The sequence below is a fragment of the Neodiprion virginianus genome, chromosome 6 (genome assembly GCF_021901495.1).
Source record: "Neodiprion virginianus isolate iyNeoVirg1 chromosome 6, iyNeoVirg1.1, whole genome shotgun sequence".
Classification (NCBI taxonomy): domain Eukaryota; kingdom Metazoa; phylum Arthropoda; class Insecta; order Hymenoptera; family Diprionidae; genus Neodiprion; species Neodiprion virginianus.
In genome coordinates, this window is record NC_060882.1 from 26,806,288 (window position 1) to 26,833,220 (window position 26,933).

The following is a 26,933-nucleotide window of genomic DNA, read 5'->3' on the forward strand; positions in this document are numbered from 1 at the left end:
GCACGTTATACGCGGTACATTGGTCATTATATGCGGGAAACGTGAATCGGAACGAATTGCCATGACAACGTCCCGTGAACGTGAATTAGTCGGTATAAACGCCTACGGGATACAGGATGGAAAACTTTATGACTCGTGTTTTCACCGGATACGCAAACCGGTATAACAATAATAATTGATAGTATTAACAAGCACAGCGTCTGCCGTTAACAAACGAGTCCGGAGGGAAAAAAGTGAAACGGAATGCCAAACGCGAGTTCCGAAATAAGGGAAAAATTAAAGTAGGAAAATTTCTGCCTCAAAAACACGTCGCGTCTTCGAAGATTTTTAATAACATTTTCACCCTGTTCCATACATTATACCATTTCTCGGAGCGGCCGATTCCGCCGGGGAATATTATGCTAATAAAAATTAAGGAGTGTGTAAACTTTGAAGAGTAAAAGCGAGCAAGCAAACTCGGCTTGCAAAGATCGTCGAGGCAATGGAATAATTCAATTTTCCTTGCGTCCTTACATGTATCTACGTAGAGATGAGGAAATTTGCGCGAGCTCGATCTCTGACTCGTTTGAATACGTCCGTGCAGTTACATTATCACGATTCTACAAGAAACTTAATTTTTCATCAAATGAAACGTATCCTTCGCCTCGATTTGACCTTTTCATCTTACTAGGCACTGCGCTAAAGTTTCTTCTCATGGCACGTGATGGTGATATTATTACGTTACCCAGATCCGCAAAGAAAAAGAAAAAGAAAAAGAAAAAGAAAATGCAAAGAAAAACAAACAGACGGGCATCATCGGCGTGAAACATTTTTCTCGAATACCAGACAGAAACAAAAAAATAAAAAATACCCACCCACGCACGCACACACAAAGTCATACATACATCGAAACTAAGTGACGTGTAAAAGATCGAGGACAAACTTTTCTCACCGCGTGAAAAGAATCACGTCCTGCACTTTTTTTTTTTTTATTCATTCCCCTGCACGCTCCTCATTTCTGCCAGCATAGAGTATAACAGTTAGTGATAAAGTATTCACCTTTAGTGAAAAAAGGACAAAAAAAAAAAAACACAGCCACGACCAAACGACCACAATTAATTATCACAACTGTGGCAAAAAAAAAAAACGCTTCTACATTTGTATTGCATTTTTTTTACTTCTATTTTTCATGCTTTCTTTCATTGTGTAACATTGTTCAACGTCGACGTTTTTTTTTTTCTTTTTGGCCGCAGAATACGAAAATGTTTACCCGTATCAAAATTTACAACATTTCTTTTCACTGCTTATTTGGTTATTTGTTTATTTCCTACTCCGTGTGTATGTGTGTATTGTTTGTTTTTTTTCTTATTTTGCCAACGCTTCTACGTCAGAAGCAATTTTCTTAACACTGCACAAAGTACGTGATGCATTACGCTATGGTGTCGGAGTTTTTTTTCACATAAATGTACGTATACTGGAGTGAACAATCGTTTAGAGCACCCTGGATAAGAAAAACTGGCGTATATGATAGGTAGGAGGAAAGGAAGGAAGGAAGGAAGGAAGGAAGGAAGGAAGGAAGGAAGGAGTCGTTTTACCAAGAAAGAACGATCAAGTATAAGAGAAATTCTAGCAGCTTCCTGAAAGCCGACTCGACTTTAACCCTAACGACCTAATTTATCTCGGTAATGTTGCGCAACGCGGCCGATTTACTCTAGGGCCAAGACGATATTCAACTAGCAGAATTATAATATCTTGAATCGGTAAATTATCCGAACGGTTTAGCGCTCGGTTCTCGCGTCATTTTTTAATATCGTTTCAAGAACGAAAAAAATTCTTAACGTTGCTGTTAGCACACGGTTTTTAAATATTTTCATTTTTTATTATAACCGAAAAGTATGGTTGTGAATACAAAGTGAAATTACGCAGATAACTCCCAGTACATTTTCTTGCGAAAGAAAACTGTAAAATATTAATTGACCGGCGAAAGAGATTCGATGTTACAATTATCAGAAAACTCAGTAACGATGAGATTACAATTACACTAAATAGTTATGCCAGTAATACATTTTCTCGTTATTCGAACAATATTTAAACTGTTCCAGTAATGCAACGATATGACTATTTTCCTGAAAACTTTCATTGACTACAGTTATGCAAGTGCGAGAATCGCGAGATGCTCAGACAGACGACGAGCCTCCAGCCTTTGGTTTAACGCGTTCTTCGTTCCTTTGAAGTTCGAAACGGCATATAATTATTTCTCGAATCTCCCGGATTAGATTACACAGCTACGTAATGCACATCGCGGATATAAAACCGATATAGGTATAAAATATACGGGAGCTGTTCGCTCAGACTGGATTACAGAGAGTAAAGCGGATCCCATCGCGTTGTAATCACTGTCTGATATATAATTCAATTCTTAAAATGCTTGTGAATCGAAAAAGAGATTCGGCGATCAGACAAATAACGGTTCGCAGTTGAAGATCCTCGTTTTGGAATTTATCGATCGCGTCAGCAGTTCGAGCAAATTGCTCGGAATTGAGGATGTATTACGATTTTCCAGTAGATTTCAGGTATAGAATATCCGACTGCTAAACGTTTCAAGAATATCAGAGATATCCTGATGGAAAATTTTCGTCGCACAAATATTTCAGTTTCACAGTATGAAAAAAAATCCTGCACAAAAATAGTGTAACAACTTTCGTAGAAATAACCGAGCTGTAAAAATATAAGAAAGATACGAAAAAAAACAAACGTTGCAAAAATTTCACCTATAATGATATTACAAGATCGGTGCGGAAAAATAATCGTCAATTATTCAGAAAATCCGGAAGAAAGAATCAGTAATTCATAACATCGAGAAGTTACATTGCACAAGGGACCAAGGCTGATAGGAAAAAATCGGCAAAATTTCCGGCAGTTTTCCATCGGGAAAAGGAAACACGTCAGAAGTATACGGAGCACAAACATAGCGCTTGTATTTTGTGTCAGAAAAGGTTAAACATCTCTTCCTCGCTCTTTCTCTTTCCAGCCGACGGCACCCGAGCGAAGATACGGCGAAAAAAAGTTGCAGAAAAGTGAGACGAAAAGAGTTGACGAAATACGCGGGCATATTTCTCGACCTCAGAGGTCCGTCCTACGCTCGAATTTATGCTAAGTATATCCGCTCTGGATATGCAAAAATAGCCACCAATTCCCATCACGCACCCTCCGACGATTCCTCGAAAAATTTTTATGCGAGATCTCGAAGCTGCTGTGTCGAGTTTAGACCAGGCGCGATAAATTATTCACAAATAATGTAGATTATTAACGCTTCGGGTTTATTTACCGAGAGTAAGTATCCACGGAAGCTCAATTTATTTTCACAGACTGCTAGTTCGTTTGAAATTTTTTATTTTCTACAGGTATACGCATTAGAACTGGTATCAACGCTGCTAGAATTTATCATCGTTAAATCGTGCATCTACACGTTACCGCGATCTCCTGCAGAGTTGACGACCGACTATTTCAACCTGTTTCATTTCAGTTTTTAATCAAAGAATTCCATGCGCCTTGTCGTCGAAACGAAAAACACTACAATGTTGACCGGATCTTCCTTATTATCATCCATCGTCTCTGCGAAGCTCATAAATAAATTCATGGTTTTAATACCACTGGGACAACTATCGTATACATATATGATGAGACTGTATAGGTGAATAATAGTCGTCGTGTTGTGTTGCGGTTGTGAGATATAGGATGATCTTTCATCATTTGTGAGAAAAGCTCTACCCCCCCCCCCCCCCCCCCAGGATCAGAGCAGCTGCTTCTTTTTTTCAGCAGATTGTCACAAATGGTGAACAATTTAAAGTACGCCAAAAAAAAAAACACAAAAAATTGCGTAAGCTAAGCGCTTGACGTGAAAAAAATATGGCGCTATAAGCGCGACAGAGGGGAAAAATTTTACACGTCGTATAATTCGTTTTGCAATCTTATTAAATACACCACACGTATGCACACATAAATTAGAGATTTGAAAATGTACGCCGAGTAATTCAAAGCGTGATAATGGGTCAAGGGTGATTAGAATTTAAGTTAGAAAATACAGACGCGAGTATAAATATATGTGTGAGTATAAGGTATGCATTTTAAAGGTGTTTTTGTGAAAACGAATCTCTCGGATTATACATCTGCCCCAGCATAAACCCCGTGATTCATCTCATAAAATGAAAGGACCGAGTTTGTCATTTGTTTTCCTTCTTGTTCTGTACTCTGTTTTTCAACTTATCTGCATACCAGCTACATCATGTTTTTCGTCATTCCTCTTATTAGGGATGAAGCGAAGGAGACAAAGCCTTTGCATACATAAAATCTGTTCGTTTATATACACTCAGGACAGTTTCTCAAAGGATCGTTGGAAAGCTTATTAAAGACCTCGGATTCTCAGGGTATTATGGGAAAAGAGAAAAAATAAACAATCTTGAAAAAACCCAGTTTTTCGCGATACTCTTCATCGGAAAGGAAAAAGTATAGGATAAACGATAGAATGAAAGGAAAATAATAAAGCTTTGTCGGTAAGATATTGAAAATCGATTAATTTCCGTTGCAACCGGAAGTTCAAATGAAACGGATCATGAAAATTTTTCATGTCAATTATCTCGTTGTATGATGCTGTGAGTTTTACAATTTTTTGAATTGAACCGTTTCCAACATCGTCGTGAGAGTTTGTCCTGCAGACCTACAGACAGACCGAAGTTTCTCTAAAAACGTCACTATTCGTACGAAATTAGGAAAAAGTAATTTTCGACCGAAACCAACACATTTCTCATGTAACCAAAGGTGATGAAAGTTAAGAAAAAAAACAATGGTGTCCCGTCGAGTTTTCGAAATAAAATCTGCGACGTTTCGACAGACTCGGTAACTTCTGTCCGCGACGGATGGATGTGAAAGCTCACCTTTTGGAGGCGTGTCTTTGTCGTCACCCAAGTAGAAGGGACCCTGTCTTACAACGATCTCGTGAACGATAATGGCGAAGCTGTAGACGTCACCCTTCTGCGTTCCTTCCGGTGGACGACGTTCGAGTCGCAAAAGTTCTGGTGCCGTCCACAGCTGTTCTGTGAAAAGCGTAAAAAGGATTCGTCTGTTCATTTCCTGTTTTTCTTTCATCTATGTTTCTTCTTGCCTCATCGAAGCACATCGTATATACAATATACTGATTTTTTCCAGGCATATTTGCTCGAGGAGGTTTACATGCTCGACGCGCCCCAACGTTAGGGCGAAAGTAGAAGGAATGCAGGGCGTACGTACAGCGAGTCGGAGAAAGCGAGACAAGAGAAAATTAAAGTTGAAGATGAAAAACCCTCGTGTTTCCACGGAATGCCTCCTAATTGATTCGGATGAGTAATGGGGCGCGGGGAAAGCTTGAATGCTTAATTTCTCCACAGAATTCATAATTACAAAAGAGCTTAACGACTAATTCTCTATGCAAATAAGTTTCCACCCTCTCTATCTCTCTCTCTCTCTCTCTCTCTCAATTTCGATCTTTCTTTATTTCTTCTCGTTTCTGTATCTCGAGCTCCCAACTGTCAAAGTTATAATTTATAATCAAGGTAAAATGGCACATGATTATTTTATACGCGTTGAAGGTGAAAGTAAATTTTTACAATTTCCCAACGTTATTCTATAAATTTAAACTGGAGTAAATGGAAATTTCATAAAAATAAACGGATAAATTTCTGCCGGAGAACGATGACACGTGAAAGAGTTGTCCCACAAACTAAACGCGGATTGTATATTTGCTAATCTTTGCGAGTTTTGATTTTGTGGTGTTTATAGGTGTATTACAACCTTCCTCGTAGCGACGAAAGCAATTTTCATATGGAAATGGAGAGGCCTCTCAATTTTAGAGTTTATAATTCAAGCCCGTTGCCCGTGGCAAAATCTGCACCCCGTTAATTCCAGAAACAGCATCCCCGCCGATGATAATGATAATAATAATTACGGGTATATTTACTTCTCCAAAAAGCGTAGCTGTCCCGATCCTCGTCAATGTCGGCTGGGCTCGGCCTGCGCAGTTCATGGAGGCCAAAATCAGCGATTTTGAGGACGAATCGCGAGTCGACAACGCAGTTCGTGGACTTGAGGTTTCCGTGGCTCTTGAGCTCGGAGGCATGGAGGTAGGCCATGCCTCTGACGATGTCGTGGATGAGCGAACCGCGGAAAACGCGGTCGAGCTTTATCTGATCGTTTTCTAAAATGTCCTGAAAAACGAGAAGAGTGTGAGAGAAAATTAAAAGCCCACAAGTCCCCGAGTCGAAAAATATACTCCGGGGTAAAGTTCTCATCGACCAAGACTCGAGGCCAGATGTCCAATGCCGCAAACCACATGACGGGGAGATACGATGGGATTAGGGTTATGGAACGTCGGAAGTGGGAACACGGCCGGCATCTTGACTCCTAATAAAATGACCGATAAACTTGATTTTATGGGACCTAGTTTCTTTCCGTCCAGCCCGTAAGAAACGGCTTAGAATCTCTTGTTGCAGCTGGCCAGCCGGGATTTCAACCCCGTAACTTGTTCAACGAACAAAGAGGAGGAGGAGAAAGTACCGAGATTGTATCAATACGCGTGCAGTTAAATTAAACGTGGTAATCCGCTGACCTGCAAGGATCCTTTCGGGCAGTATTCGGTGAGGAGACAGCAGTGCGGCGGGTCCATGCAAGCTCCGTAAAACCGGACAAGGTGGTCGTGTTGCAAGTCCTTCATCTGCAACAGTCAGACGACACCACTCATATGAATAGAAACCATTGTTTGCATGCAGATGCAATTTTATTCTACGATATTCGTTTCCGCAAACTTAAATTCACCCAACGTCCAAGGTACGCGGCCCACCGCTTACAATTATGACACTCAAAGAGTCAACCACTCCGTCAAAGGTTTCGTGTGATTACAGAAACTTCGAAGGACTTAGAAAGGCTTCATCGACCGTTAGATATTCGTAGTAATAGACCCTGTTTCAAAGTTTGATATTCCCTCTTTTTGACTCTTTCAAAGTTTCATAGGAGAGACTACAGGCAAAAATCGATTTCCTTGACGAATTAGTTATACACCTTAAGTGACGGGATCTGAGTCACGTTGTTAGCTATTAGTTACTTATTCCGGTGTACGCGTGTACGCGTGAGGAGTCTTATAAATCGTGGATCCGGCACTCACCCTTTTCAATTCGAGAAGCAGAGGTCTGGAAATCTCGACTTTGCTTCTGGGGATCAGTTTGATGGCCACTTTCGAGTTCTGGAACAAAGAAGCGGATGAACAGAGCAAGTCACGGCTGTGGTTTCAATCAACTAACGCAGTACCCATGTGAGCTTGAAGAGGCTCTCCGCAAGATCTATCTGCTGATTGGCGGTGAAGAGAGGCTCGTGAGAATCGATTCGCAAAGTTGAAAGAAAAGAAGGGAGGAAACAAAAGAGGAAGAAGAAGAAGAAGAAGAAGAAAAGAAGAGCGAGGAAAATTATCGCTGCTTTTCTCTGTTTCCTTCTCCCGATTCGCGTGGGTATTTCCGCCAAATCTACTCGCTGGTTTCTGGAATGAATTTCTTCCCAACTTGTCGAGATACAGTTGAGGCAAAAGTAGCTCAAGGAAATTCCGATCCCCGATTCTCGCGGCTGATGAAAGCTTCCTGAGTGCTAGAAAATGATTGATTTCCAGATCGGGTCTTGCTGCAGCAGCAGCTAAGAGAGCCAGGAGGAATAATTTCTAAAACCAATCACCAAGGAGAAGAAGCACCGGCCAGAGAGGACGAAGCTTGCAAAATGCGAACGGAATGCTTTTGATGTGCAGGAAACTTCCTTCGAGGAATAATTTAGGAATAGAATAAGATTGAAAAATATCTCACCGAATATACCTGGTTATACTAATTTTCCCTTCGTTAATTCTCACAGCCCCTATTACATATTACACGCGATATTGGAAGCCCGCCGAGCGTCTAATTAATATCGCTCATCAAACTTTCCCGCATAGTTGGCGAATACCTCTACCAAAAAGTAATCCGTCTATTTTCAAGATTCGATTTTGAGCCACGTCTTTCCTCGCCGTTGGAAAATGCGACTGATTTATTTCTCGTTCGGGAAAAGGAGGAAGATGAATACATTCACCGCGTTCCCAGTTATACTACGTGATTTTATTTCCTCGTTATGGCACTTCGCCGTAGGGGGGGGGGGGGGGGGGGATGTTTCCTTATAACGCCCCGTGAACAAGCCGGGAATATACCGAAGCGGTATGCAAGGATGCGCAAGGACACGTACATCCTTATGCATCTTCAAGTCGAGTGGCTCGGCTTGGCGCACCGACGCCGATGGGAATTGTTATTCTCAAGAATCATATATACATGCTTTATTCGAATATAATGAAATGTAAACGGTGAAGCGGAAGAGGAAACCTTGTATATTCCTGTCGGTACGTAGATTTGCCTGTCAGCTCCTCCGGCCATGCTTGCGTTGTCCTCGGAGTACATCGTCTGGAAAAAAGAAAACACGGCTCTTTCAGCTTCGGTGCAGGGTAAAAATGTGCATACCTACTTCCGGTGTCTCACGTTCCTCCGGAAACTATGCGACTTGCTGTACGAAAGTGACTACCGTAAGTCACATTTCCTGAAGAGTAGGTATACTAGCGATGACTCGATCGTGTGAAACGAGGTTTTTCATTTTCAAACGGCAAACATGAACCGTAAATTTTGCGAACCGAAAGTAAGCAAGTATTGGCAGTAGGTATAACTCGGAGATAAAAAAACAGACATCCGTATCGTACAACAGTCAGTTTCGGCAACCGTGCTTGTCCTTCAAGACCGTCGACAAAAGGCCAGGGTTTCTCCTACCTCCAGTTCGTCGTATAAACAGAGGCGTTGGAAAGGAATATCGAAAGCGACAGGAATCCGCGATAGGAAGTGAGGAGAGCGGGCTGTTCGTGCCTTTCGGAGTATCCCGAGAGACACCGGTCTCTGATGAAATTAGTCAGGGTAGTCGACATCGCTTTGCTGCGAATATTGCGCGGAGGCCGTGGGGATGAAGTACAGATCAGAAAAAAATTTCTCGAAGAAGGGACGGGGGTGTAATGCCCTCCGGATCCTCGACGATAATTCGCAAACTTCCGAAAGAGAAACGCGCACGTGCGCCTGCAGCAACAGCACTGCTCGTTTCGTTCGTAAACGAATTTTCAGGTAATTAAGAAGAGGGACAGGTTCGTAAACCCTTTCATGTTCATCGCCATTTGGATGCGGAGGTAATTTCCCGAATTACTACACGTGGTATCCGGAGGCTGGATAATCGGGGATAAAATGTAAAAGGAGAGGGAAGAGGAAAAACAGCGGAGATGTATAATGAACGATAATTCGCTAATTGGAAGACTGCACAGCCTCTGAACCAACCCTTGCAAAAAGGCTTTGATTTTTCGGACGTGCGATGCGCGGCAAAGCGTGGAAAGTGAAAATCCGGGACGCCAAAAGAAAAAGCCAGAAATTACTTACCACCTGGCTGCCACGGTGCTTATTCGGCAACGAATACGTCGAGCCCCTCGTCTTCCCGTGGGGCATGACCAGAATGTCCTGCCAGTGCACTCTCCAGGTCATCGAGGCGATGTCGGCCTCGAGTTTGAAGTGTCTGGAACAGAACGATCTCTTTTAACCCTTTGAGTGACGGTGGTGAGTATTCTCACCACGTATTTAATATCCATTTTTTGGATACTCAGAGAACTTTGAAAACATATTTCGTCTCGGTTTTTTGCTATTTCTGATGGTATACTAATAGGTCTTCAATACTGGAGAGCAATTGTTGCGGTATAATGTAAACTATTATTGTTAGAAAAAAATTGTGATAATTGCAGGAATATTTAATTTCTGAATTGAAATTTTACATAAATTATAAGATTTTCGGGGTCGCTGATTACGATCTGAAGTCGAATTTCAAAATTCTAGATGACGGATCTAATATGACGGACGAAAATTTCAAATTCGATGGAATCTGGAAAAAAAACTCTGACCGTAGGTTTTTGATGTCGCTGGTTACGAATCTGATATCAGATCAAAAACCATATACTACTATCTTTTGACAAACAATACCTCGGCACAGTAATGTGTGACTCAAAAGGTTAATCGGCTGCGACTTTGTTTTCGAGCCGAATGAGGAAGACTTTAAATCTGTGAAAAAGCGGGCATTTAGTGTCACTAGACTCCTGTTCGGGTTTGAAGTTAAGCGTAATGTGTTTCGGTCTGTTCTGATTCGCGACACGATACAAGGACAACCCCTGGAGCAGCAGCATCGAGTGCGGTTAATTTTTGGCAAGACATCTGAAGCAGATCATCGTAAACGAATTTAAATTTCAGATCAACCAGGTTCGAGTGGTCAGAGGTTTCGGGTTGCTCTTCGTGCAGCTATGGATTCCTCCGGACTACGTGACACGAGTGTGTGTGGCACATCTTGCTGCGTATATACGCGGTGTTTTGCCTTATACGACAAGAGCCGGAGCAATGGGTTCATGAATAATGGAGACGCCTTTCCGTGTCTCGAGTTCTCCATCCTTCGTACGTCCGCCACGTTCTCTCTCTCTCTCTCTCTCTCTCTCTCTCTCCCACTCTCCACCTACTCTCCGTATATTCCTGTCCATTTCACCTCATCGTCCGCTGCGAACGAAGACGACGCGCAAGATTCAATATATTTGTAAATTAGTGTACACCGCGTGTTACACGCCTATATCACAAGATTCCGTACAGCCGTGTCACTTTCTTAGCCCTTAAGAGCTTCTTCTCCGCTCTCATAACCGCCGTATTATAACCCCTAGCTATGTAAAATTCTCCACCTCCAGTAGCCTCTGTCGCGTATTAAATTTGTCAACAAATTAATGGCTCGTAGCTATAACGAGGTTCCCGTTTCAAGAGGGTGGCCTTGACTTTCGTGGCAAGCTCAGAAATAAGTAATCCTAAAATTTCAACCTCAAAAAATTGCGGGCAAGTTCCGCGTTTCCCCGATCGGATTCCCCTGTTCTATATCATCGTCGGGGGGAAGGAAACGTTGTTTTCACTCACTTTCTCCCACATCTCGAAAGAGTGCTTACCTACTACAGGGAAGAAGCCCCTGCAGCACGGTATGAGAATTCTTTCGCCTACGCGCAAGGCGTAGAAACGTTGTTAGCTCCTTGGGAAGTTCTTTTCACTCAGGTCTCCAGCCTCGCGAGTTAAAAAAAAAAAAAAAAGAGAGAGAGAGAGAGTTGCTTTCTGGAAAGTATCGCGATGGTTCGAGGGACGGAAACCCGGTAAAAGAATGCATTAAGCCATTGCATACGAAGGTGATACAGCGATTGAGTTAGAGGTGAAATTGTGAAAACGAAGTCAGCAGCGTCACGGAGCTTTCATCCTAACGTCGTTGCCTGCCGTTCTTCTCACATCCGCGATTGACGCGGAATCGGGGAAACGGAGAGTGTCTCTGGTGAATTTTTTTTTCTCGTCTCCTTCCGTCTCTCTCCGTACTACCGAGGCAAAATTAAGCGTCGCGACGACTCTTGGTTCGGGTCAGCGATGCTTGCGCATCGCGCAAAGGTTCCTCTCGTGGACCTTCTCCTCCTCTCTTGGGAGCCGGGATTACCGGATTCCCGGAAGGCAACCGCCGTCACCGTCACGAGGATAATTCACTGCGCACAATGGCTCGACGCTTCTCTAGGTGTCTAGATAACGCGTGAACCGGTAGCTCTCGTCGCGGTGAGATGGGAAATTTTGGAGGGAGAGAGAGACTCCTCGCCGCCTCCGGGACCCGGTGGGTGCTTATTGTCCTTTACGACAATTGCCCGGTGGGAAGGAACTCGGCGGACCCGCGTAAAACCAAACAGCCTACGTATTTTGCCCATCAACACGTATTACGTCACGAACATACGCCTCTGGGTCCTAATCAGGACGGGGATGTATCATGTCCGTTCCTTTTCCGCTACAACCACACATCATCCCACGGTTCGGCCTGGGGAAGTAACGAAGGAAGGATCACCGATTTGGGATCTAATTTCACCCCCTTTTCTGCAAGCCCCAAGCTTTACTCTCTTTGTTTTCGAAATAATTGTTTCTGTCAACTGTTAACTGCAGTTTTCCGAACCGTACACGATATCATTTTCTTTGTTTCAAGGTGACTCGGGCCGGGTTTAGGCTGTACAAGTTTCATTTTCTGGGATAAAAGTGTGCGATTTCCTTTTTCATTCAGCCATTCTCCAATTTTATCGACTTCGTTTCGTATACCGACTCCATTCGCTTTTTCTCCGAGTTTCTGACGTGTGCGAAGACGCCGATCATTTGCTCAATCGAAGAAATAGTGCTCGACGTTCGGCAGATCGGATGGCATCCTTCTTCGCGCGTTCTATAATATATTAACATCGTCTGTTTCGCACGACGAATTGATTTCGTGAGTAACGGCAATCCGTACCGTTACGTCGTTTGGAAACCCAGGGTATATGTGTTTGTATACGTATATATCTTGTCAATTCGAGTGATGAAACTGATGCGTTACTCAGGCAAAGCGGGCTCGGCGAGGCTTGACGCTCCCCAAATTTCACGGCTTCTCAAGTCTTCGTGGTTGACACGATCGCGGCACGCGGAGCGTTTAATAAACGAGCTTCGAGGATCCAGCGATTGACTAAAAGCGGCTGAGGTGATCAATTTCTGTTTCCAAGACACGCTGAATCTACACCGACGGCATTTCGACTCTCGAAACGACGGCCTTTTTTTCGCATCCAGTCCCAGGTTTTCAGGATCCTTGATAATCCTGCTTATTGTTTGGGTACAGGTATCTGCATTCCCAATTTTTGATTTATTTACCGTGCGAAAGAAGGGCGGCAGAATAATGGCTCGAGTTGCTTTTCACCCCATTTTCCACTCTCTCTCTCTCCGTGTTTTGCCTTCTTATACAACGTTTCCAAAGCGGGGGGACGCGCATTAAACGTTCGACGTTTTCTCTGAATTTTCTTTATCTTCTTTTTTTGCTTCTTTCTCAAGTCCTTCTCGCATCTTGATAAATTGATTCGCGAACGAAACGAGCCGTCGTCACGTTCGAAGAATAAAGTTTTCACTGTCGCGAATCTGCAGCTTTTGCATTATGCAAAATACTTTAAGCCGTTGAAAGTTCACCGCATTATATTTTGCATCAGCAAAAATATCCAACTCACTTGATAAAATTTCGAATCATACAATTGCCGTTTTCCTCCATTTTTCATTCATCAAATTAATTTAGCGTCGAACCCGAAGTTTTGCACAAACTGAGAAGACTAAAAATCATTCAACGTCCCATAAAAATTTCCATCGTGTCCGCGACTAATCGATTAAAATATGAATAGTAAAATTTCTCTCAACATCAAAATTTCATTACGTTATTCCGTAAACGTTTTTGTTTCTTTTGTTTCTTTTTTTATTTTCGACAAATTTTCCCTCCCATTGATCATGGAACACTGTTCTTTTTTCATTTGATTTTTTCACCACCGCGGTTTGCGCACAACATAAAAGAGGCTGAGTCCAATTGAGCATGCAGGGCACAGTGTAATTCGTGTTTTTCTTCAAGGCAATGTGATATCTCAATCGTTACCCCCCGTTCCGTCACATACGCGTTGACGGATCGCAAATTCTACCCGTCTGTTGGCGTAACTGCTGGCTGGTTACGGTGGTCTGTGAGAAATTCCCGTAGGAAGAAATGATTTCCCAAGAGTCTTTCCGCATACGTCGAAGACAAACGTGCGTGACCGCCCTGAGCCAAGTGCGACGTTTCCCAGGACTGAATACGGGGAACCATCCCCCATGAAACTCTCGTTATATAATATACGAATACAAGACGTATGATACAAGAATTCGTATGGGGTATTTCGGCCGTTCGAGAATCGGGACTCCGTCTGACAGGGAAAAGGAAAGGAACCTCGAAGATGCGGAATAGACGATTGGCCAAAACGACAGTTTGATGGAAAAAGGATAAACACATGCGGGAAACGCGCATGAGGTGAGGAAAATACGGTTGGTATGCAGGGGATCTACGGGTCAACGACCTAGATTCGGGGAATTCGAACTACCCGAAATACTCTGGTTCCGAAAAATTTTCCGATCTGGACGATGTGCTCTTCAAGGTTTATCTTCGAGAAATCCCTCGCTCATAATTCGATGCAACGCGACGGTCATTTTATTGACAAGAGCAACGATTTTTAAGAATATTGAAACGAAGTATCGGTGTCTAAGCTTTCGTTTATAACCCCAGTATATTCGACTTTCAAATATTTTCGTACTCAATAACAAATATAACAATTTAACAAAAACTCAAATCCCGACAACATTGTAATGAAATTAATAAACAGTGCCAAATTATCACCAGCAAATATCCTCAAGACCCCGAATCAAGATCGACGACGATTCATATTATTCATATTGTCTCTTACCGGTAAATGAAAACCGAGGCGACCACGAGTCCAACGACGATAGAGCTGAGAACTATGGAGAGAATCGCGTATCCCGGAAGAGCTGGAAATGTGTAGAAGAAAGAAGCAAATTAATATCAGCGAGAAGAGTAAAAGAAACATTGAAACATTCGCAAAGTCAAAATTAGCCGGAACGATTTTTGCGCCGCGTGTTCGTTATCGACATACACACACATGTATCCGTATATATATATATATATATATATATATATATATATATATATATATACATGTATATGCGAACTTACAGTTGTCCGGGCAAAGGGTTCCGTCAAAACCACACGTCGGCGTGTCTGGGGGTGGTTCCTGCCTCTCTCCCGACCAGTGGATAGATCGCCCCGGAACGTACTCGAGGCTCTGATTTGCCCCGTAGTAATTTGCGACGATCTGAAAGCACAAATGTACAGGTGAAATTTTATTTCGTTTATACCCTTTTCTCTCTCTCCCTCTAGCTTTTTCTCTTCGCAGTGATTCTATCTGATCGTTCTTTTTCTTCTTCTTCTTCTTCTTCTTCTTCTTGTTCTCTCTATCTTTTACCTTCCACGGAATATGGAACACTCCCGGGATTCGTCCGATTCAATTTCATTTCTACAATGCGTCGAATCGTGTTCGGCGTGCACGATCCACCTCTTGAGAAATATACCTGTAGTCGCTGAAGCGGGGAGTGAAATTTTGCGCGTACCCTATTTTGCACGGTTACAATTCGGTCGTTTCGTGAATCAAGACAAGAAAGATTCAAAAAAAAAAAATAACAATTTTAAAGACTGACGTTCCGCCAATTTGAACGTTTGAAAAGCAAAAACAAAAGTAAAAAATATAAGCAGCACTTCTTCCTTTTTCCCAAACATTTGAAACTTTGAAACTGTTGTTCGTAGCTTGATTTGTCATATTATTTTCGCTCCCTCTAAACGCTTACTGAAAATATTGAAAATTTGTTTGTTATTTCTGGAGTGCAACGTGGTATAACTAAACTATATACTGTATACGTGCTATAACGAACTAAACTTACGATTGGAAAAAGTTACAAGCACAGCGTATAATTAATTGAAAAAAATGATTCCAGCCAATTGACGAAGCGATTACACATTTTTTTACGAGTTTCCTACATTATATAAATTTTCAAAGTTCTCCAATAAAAAGAAGACCGTGTCATTCATCCTGTATTATCATCACTACAGCGCTTGCCTTGAAAATCCAAGCCATGCGATAAAGAAATCTGTGTTTCGTTACGATGATATTTAATTTGTGAAGAAAACAAACTTTCGGTATATTTGATATGTGTATACATAGTAACCCTTTACGGTATAACGAGAAAAGAAAAGAACCGCAAAGAGTCCAGAATAAGACTCGTTTCGGCTAAGCCGCCTTAAAAGTTTCCAGTTCGACTTGACTTGTCAGCGTGAAATCTGTCCTAGCAAATTATCCGAAAGGCGGGTAATAAGCGCTCTGTGTATACATGTGTAATTATATACGTATACATGCGCAAGCAATTAAGTACAACGTAAAGCAGTTCGAGCGAGAAAATTCGCGTGAGGACTTTAATTAAAGCCATGAAAAGTATTTGACAAAGGCGAAGGCGCGCGGTCGTTCATCCTTATACGATTACATAACACTGTACAAAAATACAGTGTAAGGTGTCGAATCGTGACCCTCGCTCTTTACTGTAGTGCCTAATTAATCACCCTTGAGACAGAAAAAGAATATATGTATATACACACGCATGTATGTATGGATAAATACAAAGGAGGAAGAAAAAAAAAAAAAATGAACAGTCAAGAATCGGCAAAGAACGAAAGAATGAAAGAAGGAAAGAAAGAAATACAAAACATCCCTGTGAAGAATCTAATCAAGTGAATTGAACGGAAAAGTAAGTATCGAGGCGAGAGGCGACGTTTCGTTTCGTTAGATATAAAACTAAAACTTACCTCGAACTTTAACGTCTTCGGGTTCATGTCCAATAGGGAATAGTCTGCGATCCTATCGCCATTTGTATCGATGTTAACGTCCCCCGTGATTCCTGGAGCAGCGAAAAGGCGAAAGAAAGGAAATTACTTCTGTGATTTGATCTCGATTCAGGAATTATAGCCATGATTGTAAGATTTATCAACAATACCGTAAATTACAACCGTATAAATCGCGATTAGCTTCACCGATGAACGACCTTGTCAATATCACCTGACAAATTTGTACAGGTCTTGTAATTTCAATTATTATCATCACTGACGATCATCTGTCAGGTCGGGTAAAATTCGAGGGGTTAGTTTAAGTCGATTATTACACAACCCTTACAAATATCGCGTATAATACAATAGATGTAAATGGAAATGCAAAGAAGGATTGGAAATATGCCATCGCCGTAAGAATTACACGTAATATTATACGGGGAATGTATGTATGTAAGAATGTTTTCGCAATTTCCGTCCTTTATGGAAATGAACTTGAAGTATAAACGTGGGATCTACCATACCTTATATATTACGCGGGTACGTTTTACCTATTTATGTATTGTATATGGTAAATTTGAATTGTACCAATTTCTTTTTTCCCATTGGAAAACGCGCGCTGAAAACCGGCGAAAAAGTTTTATCCCCTACCGCATGTTTGCATGATATAAATATTCTCGGTGAAACTTTGTAATGGATTTTTTTTTTTTTATCCTTGGGATATTTTGCATACATAACATAATACGTACATATAAGGTTAATGAACAGAAAAACGGAATTGAAAATGAACCACGGAGGGCAGAGTAAATTTCCTCGCTTTATCTCATAATGTATAAACATGTAACCTGTTCGTTTGGTTTTTTTTTCCTTACGCATTTACTGACTCGTTTACATAACATATGCAAATACAATTAACGATTCTTTAATTATCCTCTATTTTTGTTATAACCCACCATGGCGATCCGGTTCAAAGTTAAGATAATTATTACAGAACCGAAAACTGACGGTGAATAAAAGTAAATATATTATACAAGATAAAGAGAGTTTAAAAGAAAAAGAAAAGAAAAAGATAACCATGGAATTGAAAAGGGGATGGTAATTATGCACAAACGATGTTGCACGGGGGTTGAATGGAATTTTCAGATGAAAATGGAGATAAAGAGAAGAAGAAAAAACCCCCTCACCCGTTACCGCAGCTGAGAGATAAAAGGGTAATGAAGTGAATATAACACACATGTTTTACCATAAATTATAACCTTGATCATTCATTTTCTAAATGGACTACGTGTCTATAGACGTGAATTTTCACCTCGAGTTTATACGTGATATAGAACGAATTAAACCCTTCCAAGGGTTCGAGTCTTCGAAATCCGGGATGACAATACGTAATCGTGGTTAAAAGCTTTCTTGGTGTGAATTTTCATTCAATTAGTACGGGTGTTGTGTTTCTAGTTGTCGCTTTACCACGAAAATTACTTGAAGGAAGTACGATATTTTCATCTAACGATAAAACAGATTCATTTCCTTTATTAAATTATTCTAATTTTTCACGAATATCGGTTTGAATCAGTGGAAAAATGCTCCTAGATCTCGGTGATGGGAAAATACTTTCTGAGCTCGGAGAAAATTTTATCGAGCGAGAAGCGAATCTCACAACTTTGAATATTCGTTGCCCGGTCGACGATTATTAATATCGCTTAATTAAACGAGCTGCTGATAAGTAATTAATCGCGATGCGTGTTCGCGCGGCGGTTCCGTGATTTCAAAGCGAAAATGGAGTATAGATGTAGAATCTGGAATATCGTCTGGCGGTCTTTTGCGGAGCCAATTAAGGTTGATGTTTAAGGTAATTTGTTATACGGCTTCAAATCCGCAAATTCAAGAACTTTTATTAAAACGACAGCAGCTGCGTCTCGTCTACGTTTCACAGTTAATACCACGTATATATATATACAAGTTTAACGTTCAAGCCAAAGATTGCTGCCGGAGGTGGAAACTTTGTTTTCTAAAGTAAGTATACGCATATACACGTATACATACTTATATACAGCCGCATGTACGTACCTGTATATATTATCCTCAACTTCGCTTCAAATTAATATATTTCTCCTCGCTCCCCGCCGTGGGATCGAGGACAAAAAAAAAGGAGAAAATATTTTTTTGGACGCACGAGAAAGAGCAGAAAAGTTCGCGATTTTTGTAGATAAACTGGTTGAGGCTATAATCGTACAAACTATTTTCTTTCCTCTCCAAAAATGCATCGGTGCGATAATTCTTTACACCTTGTGCGATTCAGTGGTGAAAAGTGGAAGGAATTTGGATTTCAAAATGGGTGGCCACAAATTTTTGTGAAAAAAATTTCACAACATGTCCAAGTTTTCCAGGACCTAAAACCTAGTCTTCCCTGTAATTTTCCCAGTTCTATCAAGTTACTAAAACCTAAATCGTTCAGTTTATTAACTCTATATTCGATTCAAATCGAATTCGAATAGAAAAAAAATATAATGTACAAAAAAAGTCGGTTGAAGCAAATTTATTTTCTCGACGCGAGAAAGTAAACTTGTTATACCTAAAAAAATCATTTCTAATTCTCATAACAGAAGACTGATATTTTCACTTTTTTCCATGTAAACAAATTAAAAATTCTCAGAAAATTCCAGCCTTTTCACAACCCTTTTAAATCCCCTAACATTTCCAGCTTTTCCAGATTTTCCAGGTGTGTGGCCACCCTGCTTTCACCAAAGATTTCACGAGGATCGCAGTGACTATTCTTATTTCGTGATGAAATATTCGATGGTCGGGGAACGAAGAAAAAAAAAAAGAGAAAAATAGGGTTGATGCAAAGAATGGTAAGTGAAAAAAAAAAAAAAATAGAAAAAATAAGAAGGAAAAGGAGAAGGTAAAAAAAAAAATCGAAGCACTCACCCTTGAAACTCTTGTTCCACATCCTGCGTGTGAGATTACCACCGTCGAGATTGACCTCCCCGGGACTGTCGGGTAAGCTCTCGTTGAGGGCGAGGGCGTATAGAAGAACGGCGTCGTAGAAGGCCGTTACGAACGTCGATACCGAGCTGTTGCCGAATGTGAAGTTGTAATTCTTCTGGGCGAGGTGTTTCACCTCCCTCGAAAAGTTCTCGTACTCCAAATTGTCGGGAGTGCGAGCCGTGACGGTGAGAAGAGCCTGATAGGCCTTCTTGGCCTTCTCGTTTCTTCCATCCGAATCTCCCTCGACCCTCCAAGGCTCGGTGTTGCTGTCGCTGCAACGAGAATCGATTTCCCCGTTTGAAAAATCCGATTTCGAAATGGAACGTCTAATTTACTTACTATCGCTCGTCTTTGCCCGCTCGTTTCCGTTCTCGATAACGCGACGCGTTTTTGCGCGGTGCGGAAAGGGAGGTGAAAAGTTATGTTCCGGGAAAAGTAAACAGGAAAATACGAATTTAGATGGTGGAAAAAGTTGCGTAAATCAAATTGTCAAAAGCCTATCGATCAACAGCTCAAAAACTGTGACCGAGACCCATTTGACACTTTGTTATTTACGGCAAAACTTTATGCAAGTTATTCTTTTCTCCTCCCTTTCTTTTCTTTTCCCTTATTTTTTTTTCCCCCGCTTCAGCGTTCTTTTCTCCTTTCCTTCGTCGCGACAAAAGGTCAGCCATCGAGGATAGTGGATTACCGAAAATACCGAGATAAAATTCCAAACGCTCCGTACCTCGTGTAATAAGTGAAGTGCACATCCTTGGGGAATAAATATACATATACATATAGGTATACGAACATGCGGAACGCGTAGAATAAAAAGAATAACAAACTCTGCGATGTAAATACAATTTTCTTTGTATAAACGGAACGAATTTTACATGATATGCTTCTGAAGTAGAATTCTTGTTTTTCCTTTTTTTTTCTTTGTATCGACGGATGAATTCATGCCACAAGTTCGAAGGAAGCTTAAGCACGAAGAGTTTTATTTAATAATTTATTCAATTCGTAGTTTGAAATTAAAGGTCTTCGGTCGAGGGTGTGACAACATTTTTGGCAACCTAAACTTACGGTTTCTTTCTACTTTTGTCAACTTCTCAAGAACGTCAATTCCATGCCGCATAATTCTACCTTGAGGCACATTTCTGTAGGTACGAAGTATGTTTATTATTGTATACGAATACTTATTTCGAAAAAGTTCGCTAAGCGATTGATCGCCTTATTCTCCGCAGAGGCATAAACTCACGTATACGACGACGGTTCTAAATATTTATGAGAAATAATCGTGAATAAGGAGGGCTCGAGGAGGGGGGAGGATATTTGTCAAAACGTGTACCTCGAGGACAAGTTATACACATACGTATACATATGAATGTAAGACCCCTGGAGAGAGCTTAAAGTAAAATTCGCGAGAGTGTTGACCACTCAAACTTTCGGGAAAGCTGAGGAGAAAAGGAAAGGAAGGACGAAAGAAAGAAAAGGAGAAAGAGAAAGAATTTCTCGCAAAACGACGAATCGTAGGATCAGGAGAAAAGTTCTTGTACACATGTGGAATTACGATAGTAACGTACCTACTACTTACAAATACGATTCGGAAAACTTTTCGCCATACCTACAAATAGGGATAAACGTTTACGATAGTTGCGAGAAACGCTTTTGTCGTAAAAACGAATGCTGCTCTATGCGGAAAAAGTAAAATTTACGAAAAGAAATTACGCGTTTCGCGTTGTGTGTTAAAAAATAATGAACGAACATTGTGGGTTTGAAATTTTCGATCCGTACAGCAACGAATTAACGGCGCTGTTATTTAACGGCAAATTGAAATATTTCATATTCAAAAAACTCCCCCAAAGCATATGAAATTCGTTTGTGAAAACAAAGATCAAAGGTGTGATGAATTACACCGCAGAAGAAACATAATAATAAAACTGTCATTTTCTAAAAAATTAAATACATCGTTTCGAGTTAATTCTCGTTGCGGGACCCGAGATTTTATAAAAATGAAAGGTAATTTGAGACAAAAAGATTTCGTTCGATATCAATTTTTTTTACTTCACGCTCATTGTCGTGTTCGTTTTTTAGCTACTCATTTATTCTCACCGATATGATATTTAGACCTACTTCTTTTTAAGTAAACGAAAGGCGAGGGGAAGCCTGAACTTTCACCAAACCCGAAATGAATAATTAACGTTGTTATTTCGAATTCGTGAATGAAAAGAAAGGTTAAAAAAATTCGACGAAATTTAAATATGTCGCAGGGTTAAAGCGGTAATCATAAAATACAATCTCGTAACGTTAAACTCTGCACGGCAATAAGGTTTAAACAAAATACAAAACAGTTTTTTAAACAAAATATCGACTCGAGTAAAATCGGATGTGAAAATATGGTAGCTTAAAAATATCCGAATAGACCACCTTTGACACTACGTGGAAAAATAAAAACTCATATATATGTAAAAAAATCCAATCCTCTGCAGAATTGTCAATCTGTCGATGACGTTTATGGGGACGAAATTGGCGATTGCTCGACGTCGCGACGCGTCGGATTCGGCTGTGATATTGCCCTCGTCATTCGGTGGAGAGGCGCGTCAACGTCACGTACGTCATTACGGGTGGTGGTCGCGTTTTTGCGTCTCTTTGCGAAATTAAGAGCGAGAGTGCTGCGCAAGGTGTCCTGCGAAACGACGATGGCACACCGATGAACTCAGTTTCCGGGTTTCGTTTGTACAAGCGACGATCCTAATTAGCGAAAAACTTGATACGCGTCGAGGCAATCAATTGACAAAGACGACTCTTGCGTACGAACATTTTCATCTCGGACGCGATCGTGCCAAGAAATTTTTCAATTCTATAAACAGTATGTACGAAATGTTCTGTCAATTGGTGGTAAATATTATATAAATGCAAAAATTTTTCCAAGCAAGTATTATTATTCAGAGATCGAAATTTTTTAAATGAAGAGAGCAAAAAAAAAAAAACAAAAACGTCGAAGAGTACAAAATTAGATGATCAAGTTACGCGTAACGTGAAAGATTTTTCTATATAAATATGTTATATTTTCATTGAAAGGAGCGAGAAAGTTTCGCTGAACATTATCGGGAGATAAAAGAAAACCGTCTTTTCGGATGGGGGAAAAATGTCGGAAAATTGGAGAATACAGTTGCCTCTTCAACCTTAGAAAATGACGAATGTACGTACAATGTAGGTAGATGTAGAAGATACTCAGCTTTTTATGACCCTGACTAAACATGAGACAAAGTAGGATATACTAGATATATCGCCGAGATACGACGTTGTTCGTAAAATTTTTACGGTTCGTAAACTGGTTTACAGAAAAAAAGAAGATGATGAAAAAATTGCGAAACACTCACTTTAATACGGATTTATTATACGCACATAATTCTGTTCCATCATTCAGAACCTGAATTCCTCGCGTCTTTTTGCAGACACAAACGATTCATAAACAGCGCAATTTTACTTCTCTAGATAATTGAAGCGTGTTTTTATGACGGAAATTTTTTATTTATTTTTTTTCCTCGACTCGCTTTGTCTGTAAAATATAGTTCGAAGTTTTAACGAAACGACTTCATTCCAGAATTGACTGAAGAAAATCTTGTTGATAATTGCGTCACTATAGAACGAAAATTGAAAGAAAAGCTGCTTCTGTGCGAATCTGATTAATCTCAGGCCGTGAAGAAACAAAAAAGAAGTATAGAAATGGAAAGAAATACAAGCAGGTCCTCGTGAATATTGTCCGCACGAACGCATAATCGATCCTTGAGCGAAATAATTCTTCCTCGGCTTCGCAGATACCGCGGCTGGTTCGCGAAGCGTATACATAGATATATTTATAATAAAATACCTAAAGCAAGACGTCGAGTGCGATGGCAGCTTGTTACCCACTGCATTCGAGAATCTCGACTCTTGTATCCAGACTCCGCAAGACGTCGGAGAAAAGCTGCAGAGGCTCGAAATGCATGAGAGGAGAAGGATATCAAGGAGCTGAAAGTCGACGAATATCGACTTCTGGCGGTATCGCGTTCGTACATAATGTACGGATAACGCATGTACCTTGTACGTGATTTTACAGGGGGTTGCACAATGTCGCAGCCCCGTAACTCGGACTCAAAAGCTCAAGATGGTATCCAGATTCTAGCTTCGTTCCGAATTTCGCAGTAAATAAATTCACCAAGCTTACCGATTTATATATATTCGCAAAGCTGCAGGAATCGTTCCACGTGTTTTTCGACCGGAGTGAACGTTTTTCCACGTACTCGATTGACTTTTCTAATCTTTGATTGATTTCGAATACCAGTATTCTCGTCGACGTTCGACGACGAATTAGGAAAAGAGAATTACTCGAGGAAGCTAATATTGCACGACTTACCTGGACGACAACTCGATGGAGAAAAATACGTATTCTCCGGAATCGACCATTCCCAGTTCCTCGGCGGCGAGCAGAATCTCTCGTATCGTCGTGGCGTTGGCGCACATGACGACAACTGAAACATGAGAAAATAGTCTATGCAATGTAAAGGCGAAGGTAGCAACACCGGAAGTAAGTACAATGAGGCCTGATAACTTCGCTGATTAATCAACGACTGAAAAATCATCTAAAAAGCTTGTTTGCCGTTTTTCACTTTGCGTTTGTTTCTCTTCTCTTCTTTACGTATTACAGCGTGCGTAATTTGACTCGTGACCAGCTGAATTAATTCCGCGTGTTTTATAATGAAAAACCTCGCCGAGGGTAATTGTTCTAATCTTGAAAATCGCACTGCAGGGAAATTAATTATGCGACTACACATAAAAGCGGAAGTTGCAGCTTATTTTCTGCAGGAGGATGGAAAAGTGGTGTTTTCAAGAGTTCGTTCCATCGCGAATGCGTGTGTATGTATGAGGCATTCCACACCAATTCGATGACCCTCGCCGTCAGCATTTTTTTTTATTTTCAAGTATGGTGTAGAGTATATAAATAAAAAATCTTCCGCCGGGTTTTAGATTCTTTGATTGATCACGGGTTTGATTTTTACCACTCCCAAAAACACGAAAACACAATTTTTTAACGAATGATTTTAATTTTTTCTCATGACTTCTTTGTTGAAAAACCTAAATTTTGAGACCAAGATGAAAGTTGGCAAGCTTTTGGTTTCTTTCGCTCGTAGCTTCTAAACCAAAAGCTTTCCCACTTCCACTTTGGTCTCAAAATTCATGTATTTTAACAAAGAATTGACTAGAAAAATTTAAAGCCCCAATCGATCAGGGCTGTTAACTAAAATATTGGATTTTCACGTTTACGGGAGCAGTAAAAATCAAACCCAAAACTCGGTGAAAAACGGCTTTCTCTACGCTCTGCACCGTACTTAAAAACAAATAAAATCGCCGATAGCGAGGGTCGGACGTAGGCCGGTTTGGGGTGGAATGCCTCATATATAAATATACATGTATAATATATGAGAGGACATGGGAGAGAAAGGTGAACCCGCTACTTTTTCCCCTCCTGTCTATGCGACGCCTGCAGCAGCACACACGGAGCGTCGCGACGCTGTCGTCCACGACACAGAAATGGTTTCAAACCTCTCAGCGTATAAACCACTTTAAATATACTCATTTTCCCGCCGCCCGCGTTATATGCAAGCTACACTGTTGTTTCCGCAGTTTTCACTCCTGGCTTTTCGCACTAGTAAAACCAGCACTGATCTCACCTCGGCAGCTCCGCACCATCTTCGGGGACGGAAGAGAAAAATCCGATAAAGAAGTTTTACCCAAAATCGGTAACCAATAAAACCCAAATTGTCAGAGGGATGGATTATTTGAACTGCGGAATAAAACTTTTGTTCGCTTAGTTAGAAACTCGTTTTCTCTTGCTGCAACTACTAAAATATTCCCATACCAGGAACGTCTAAATATGTGCAGCAAATCTCTACATTGTTTGCAGTAAAAACCGAACTACTCCGACAGGAGTGAGATTCAAGTATATAGAAAATTTAGAAACAATATTAAAATAATTGGAGAGTTCTCTAAATTTTCTCCTTCGAAATTCAGAAGAAGGTTTTACAAAATTAGATAGTTCTGAAAATTTTCTTGGGTAAGATCTCCCTTTTTTAATCTAAAGCCCTGACATTTTACTGCAAAAAATTCAGAGATAATTATACCTCTTCAGTTATTTTTACCCTCATCTAAATGATATAGAAATACAATTTACGGTATGTGAGAGAAATTTCTCGGGGATGTGACAAACAACAAGAAATCAAATCTCCGAATCAAAGAATTGTTACACGTAGAGAAAAAAAAACAGGGGCGATTTATGGTTGGGTTAAGAAAGAAACAGAGAAGAGGGAGAAATTGAAGATGCCTGATACTCAATGCTCGGTGACCGTGAATGAAATTCGCTTTGAATATGAATTTCCCCGTCCCTCCGGATCGCGGTTCTTTGGCGAATATCACCGCCCTTCGCTTTACGTCCCAATCAACAACATCCGCCGTTAACAATTATAAACGTTACGACGATTATCTGTCAGCGTTCCTAGCGCACGATCATTTTCGATGTTTTTCGATCGCACGAATTGATCACGTGTTTTTGTAGAAATAAAGAAAAATTTGTTAAACGTGTAATAATTATTAACTAAAACGAAGAATAAAGGTGGCAGAAAATTAGGGAAAAATAATATACGCTCACTGAGAGATATTTTTAGTTCCGGCTATCGCTCGGTCCTGTTTTACTCAATTTTTCTAGTTACCGTAACAAATGAAATTTTTCTCAACGCTGGTAGGAAAAATCGGCGGCTCGGGAAAAGAGAAAGAGACGAAAAAGAACAAAAGGGATTTCATCTCGGGTGGAAAGTTATGGGAATCTGGATGGTGGGTCGAGTGAAGCGGTCGATTTACGGAAAATTTAATCCCGGTAGGATAACCATGGCAAACAACGCGTTTGAGCGAACCAAACCATCGCGTAATCACGTCTACTTATACAATTTTCCCTTCTCTTCTTCTTCTTCCTCTGATAAAACTTACAAATTATTCAGTTGCCTTGGTTAGAATTGAGGCCTTCCGGGACGAGCACCGACAAATAGTAAGATGAATTTTCGCGGCTCATTTTCCGTCAAGATTACATGTAAGTACAAATGATCCCTTGAGGTATATGGCATGCTACCGAAAATCTCACGGCTGGTGTGCACGAGTAAAGCTTCGAGAATGTTTTCCGAAGCCGGGTGAAAATAGTGTGATATAAAAAAAAAGGGGGGGGGGGGGGGGTGTCGTAGACACGCGATGGCGGGAAATTCAAAGCCACGAAGGTAATAATGCGAGGTGTTGAATGTGGAAAGAAGAGCCGGGGCTTTCGGGTGTCTTATCTCCAAGCCATTCTGCGAGGCAGACCGAGTATGAAATAATTCGAAGAAACAATTTCCCCAAGTTTACGAACCGTCGACGGTTTTCGGATGCAGATTTTCCTCCCTACGGCGGCCGGTCTGATCTATGCAAATACCGTGAAAATACGTTGAACAATTTTTGCAGCGTAAACAACGCAAAGAAGATAATGACATCACGTGGAAAATAATAAGCTGCAGACATTGTAT

General features: G+C 40.8%; 1 protein-coding gene across 12 annotated transcripts in view; it reads right to left on the bottom strand.

Annotated features, from left to right (window-relative positions):
- LOC124307837 (atrial natriuretic peptide receptor 1) overlaps window positions 1-26,933 on the bottom strand; it is a 136,409-nt gene that overhangs the window by 41,229 nt on the left and 68,247 nt on the right. For all 12 annotated transcript variants that reach the window (XM_046769973.1, XM_046769974.1, XM_046769972.1 and 9 more), the window contains 11 exons: window positions 23,747-23,861; window positions 19,306-19,637; window positions 16,363-16,454; window positions 14,686-14,824; window positions 14,399-14,480; window positions 9,480-9,612; window positions 8,397-8,474; window positions 7,172-7,249; window positions 6,620-6,724; window positions 5,972-6,218; window positions 4,914-5,072 (listed from right to left, as the gene is read on the bottom strand). In XM_046769973.1, coding sequence (XP_046625929.1) covers window positions 4,914-5,072; window positions 5,972-6,218; window positions 6,620-6,724; window positions 7,172-7,249; window positions 8,397-8,474; window positions 9,480-9,612; window positions 14,399-14,480; window positions 14,686-14,824; window positions 16,363-16,454; window positions 19,306-19,637; window positions 23,747-23,861 — 1,560 coding nt within the window. The remainder of the gene's footprint in view (window positions 1-4,913; window positions 5,073-5,971; window positions 6,219-6,619; window positions 6,725-7,171; window positions 7,250-8,396; window positions 8,475-9,479; window positions 9,613-14,398; window positions 14,481-14,685; window positions 14,825-16,362; window positions 16,455-19,305; window positions 19,638-23,746; window positions 23,862-26,933) is intronic.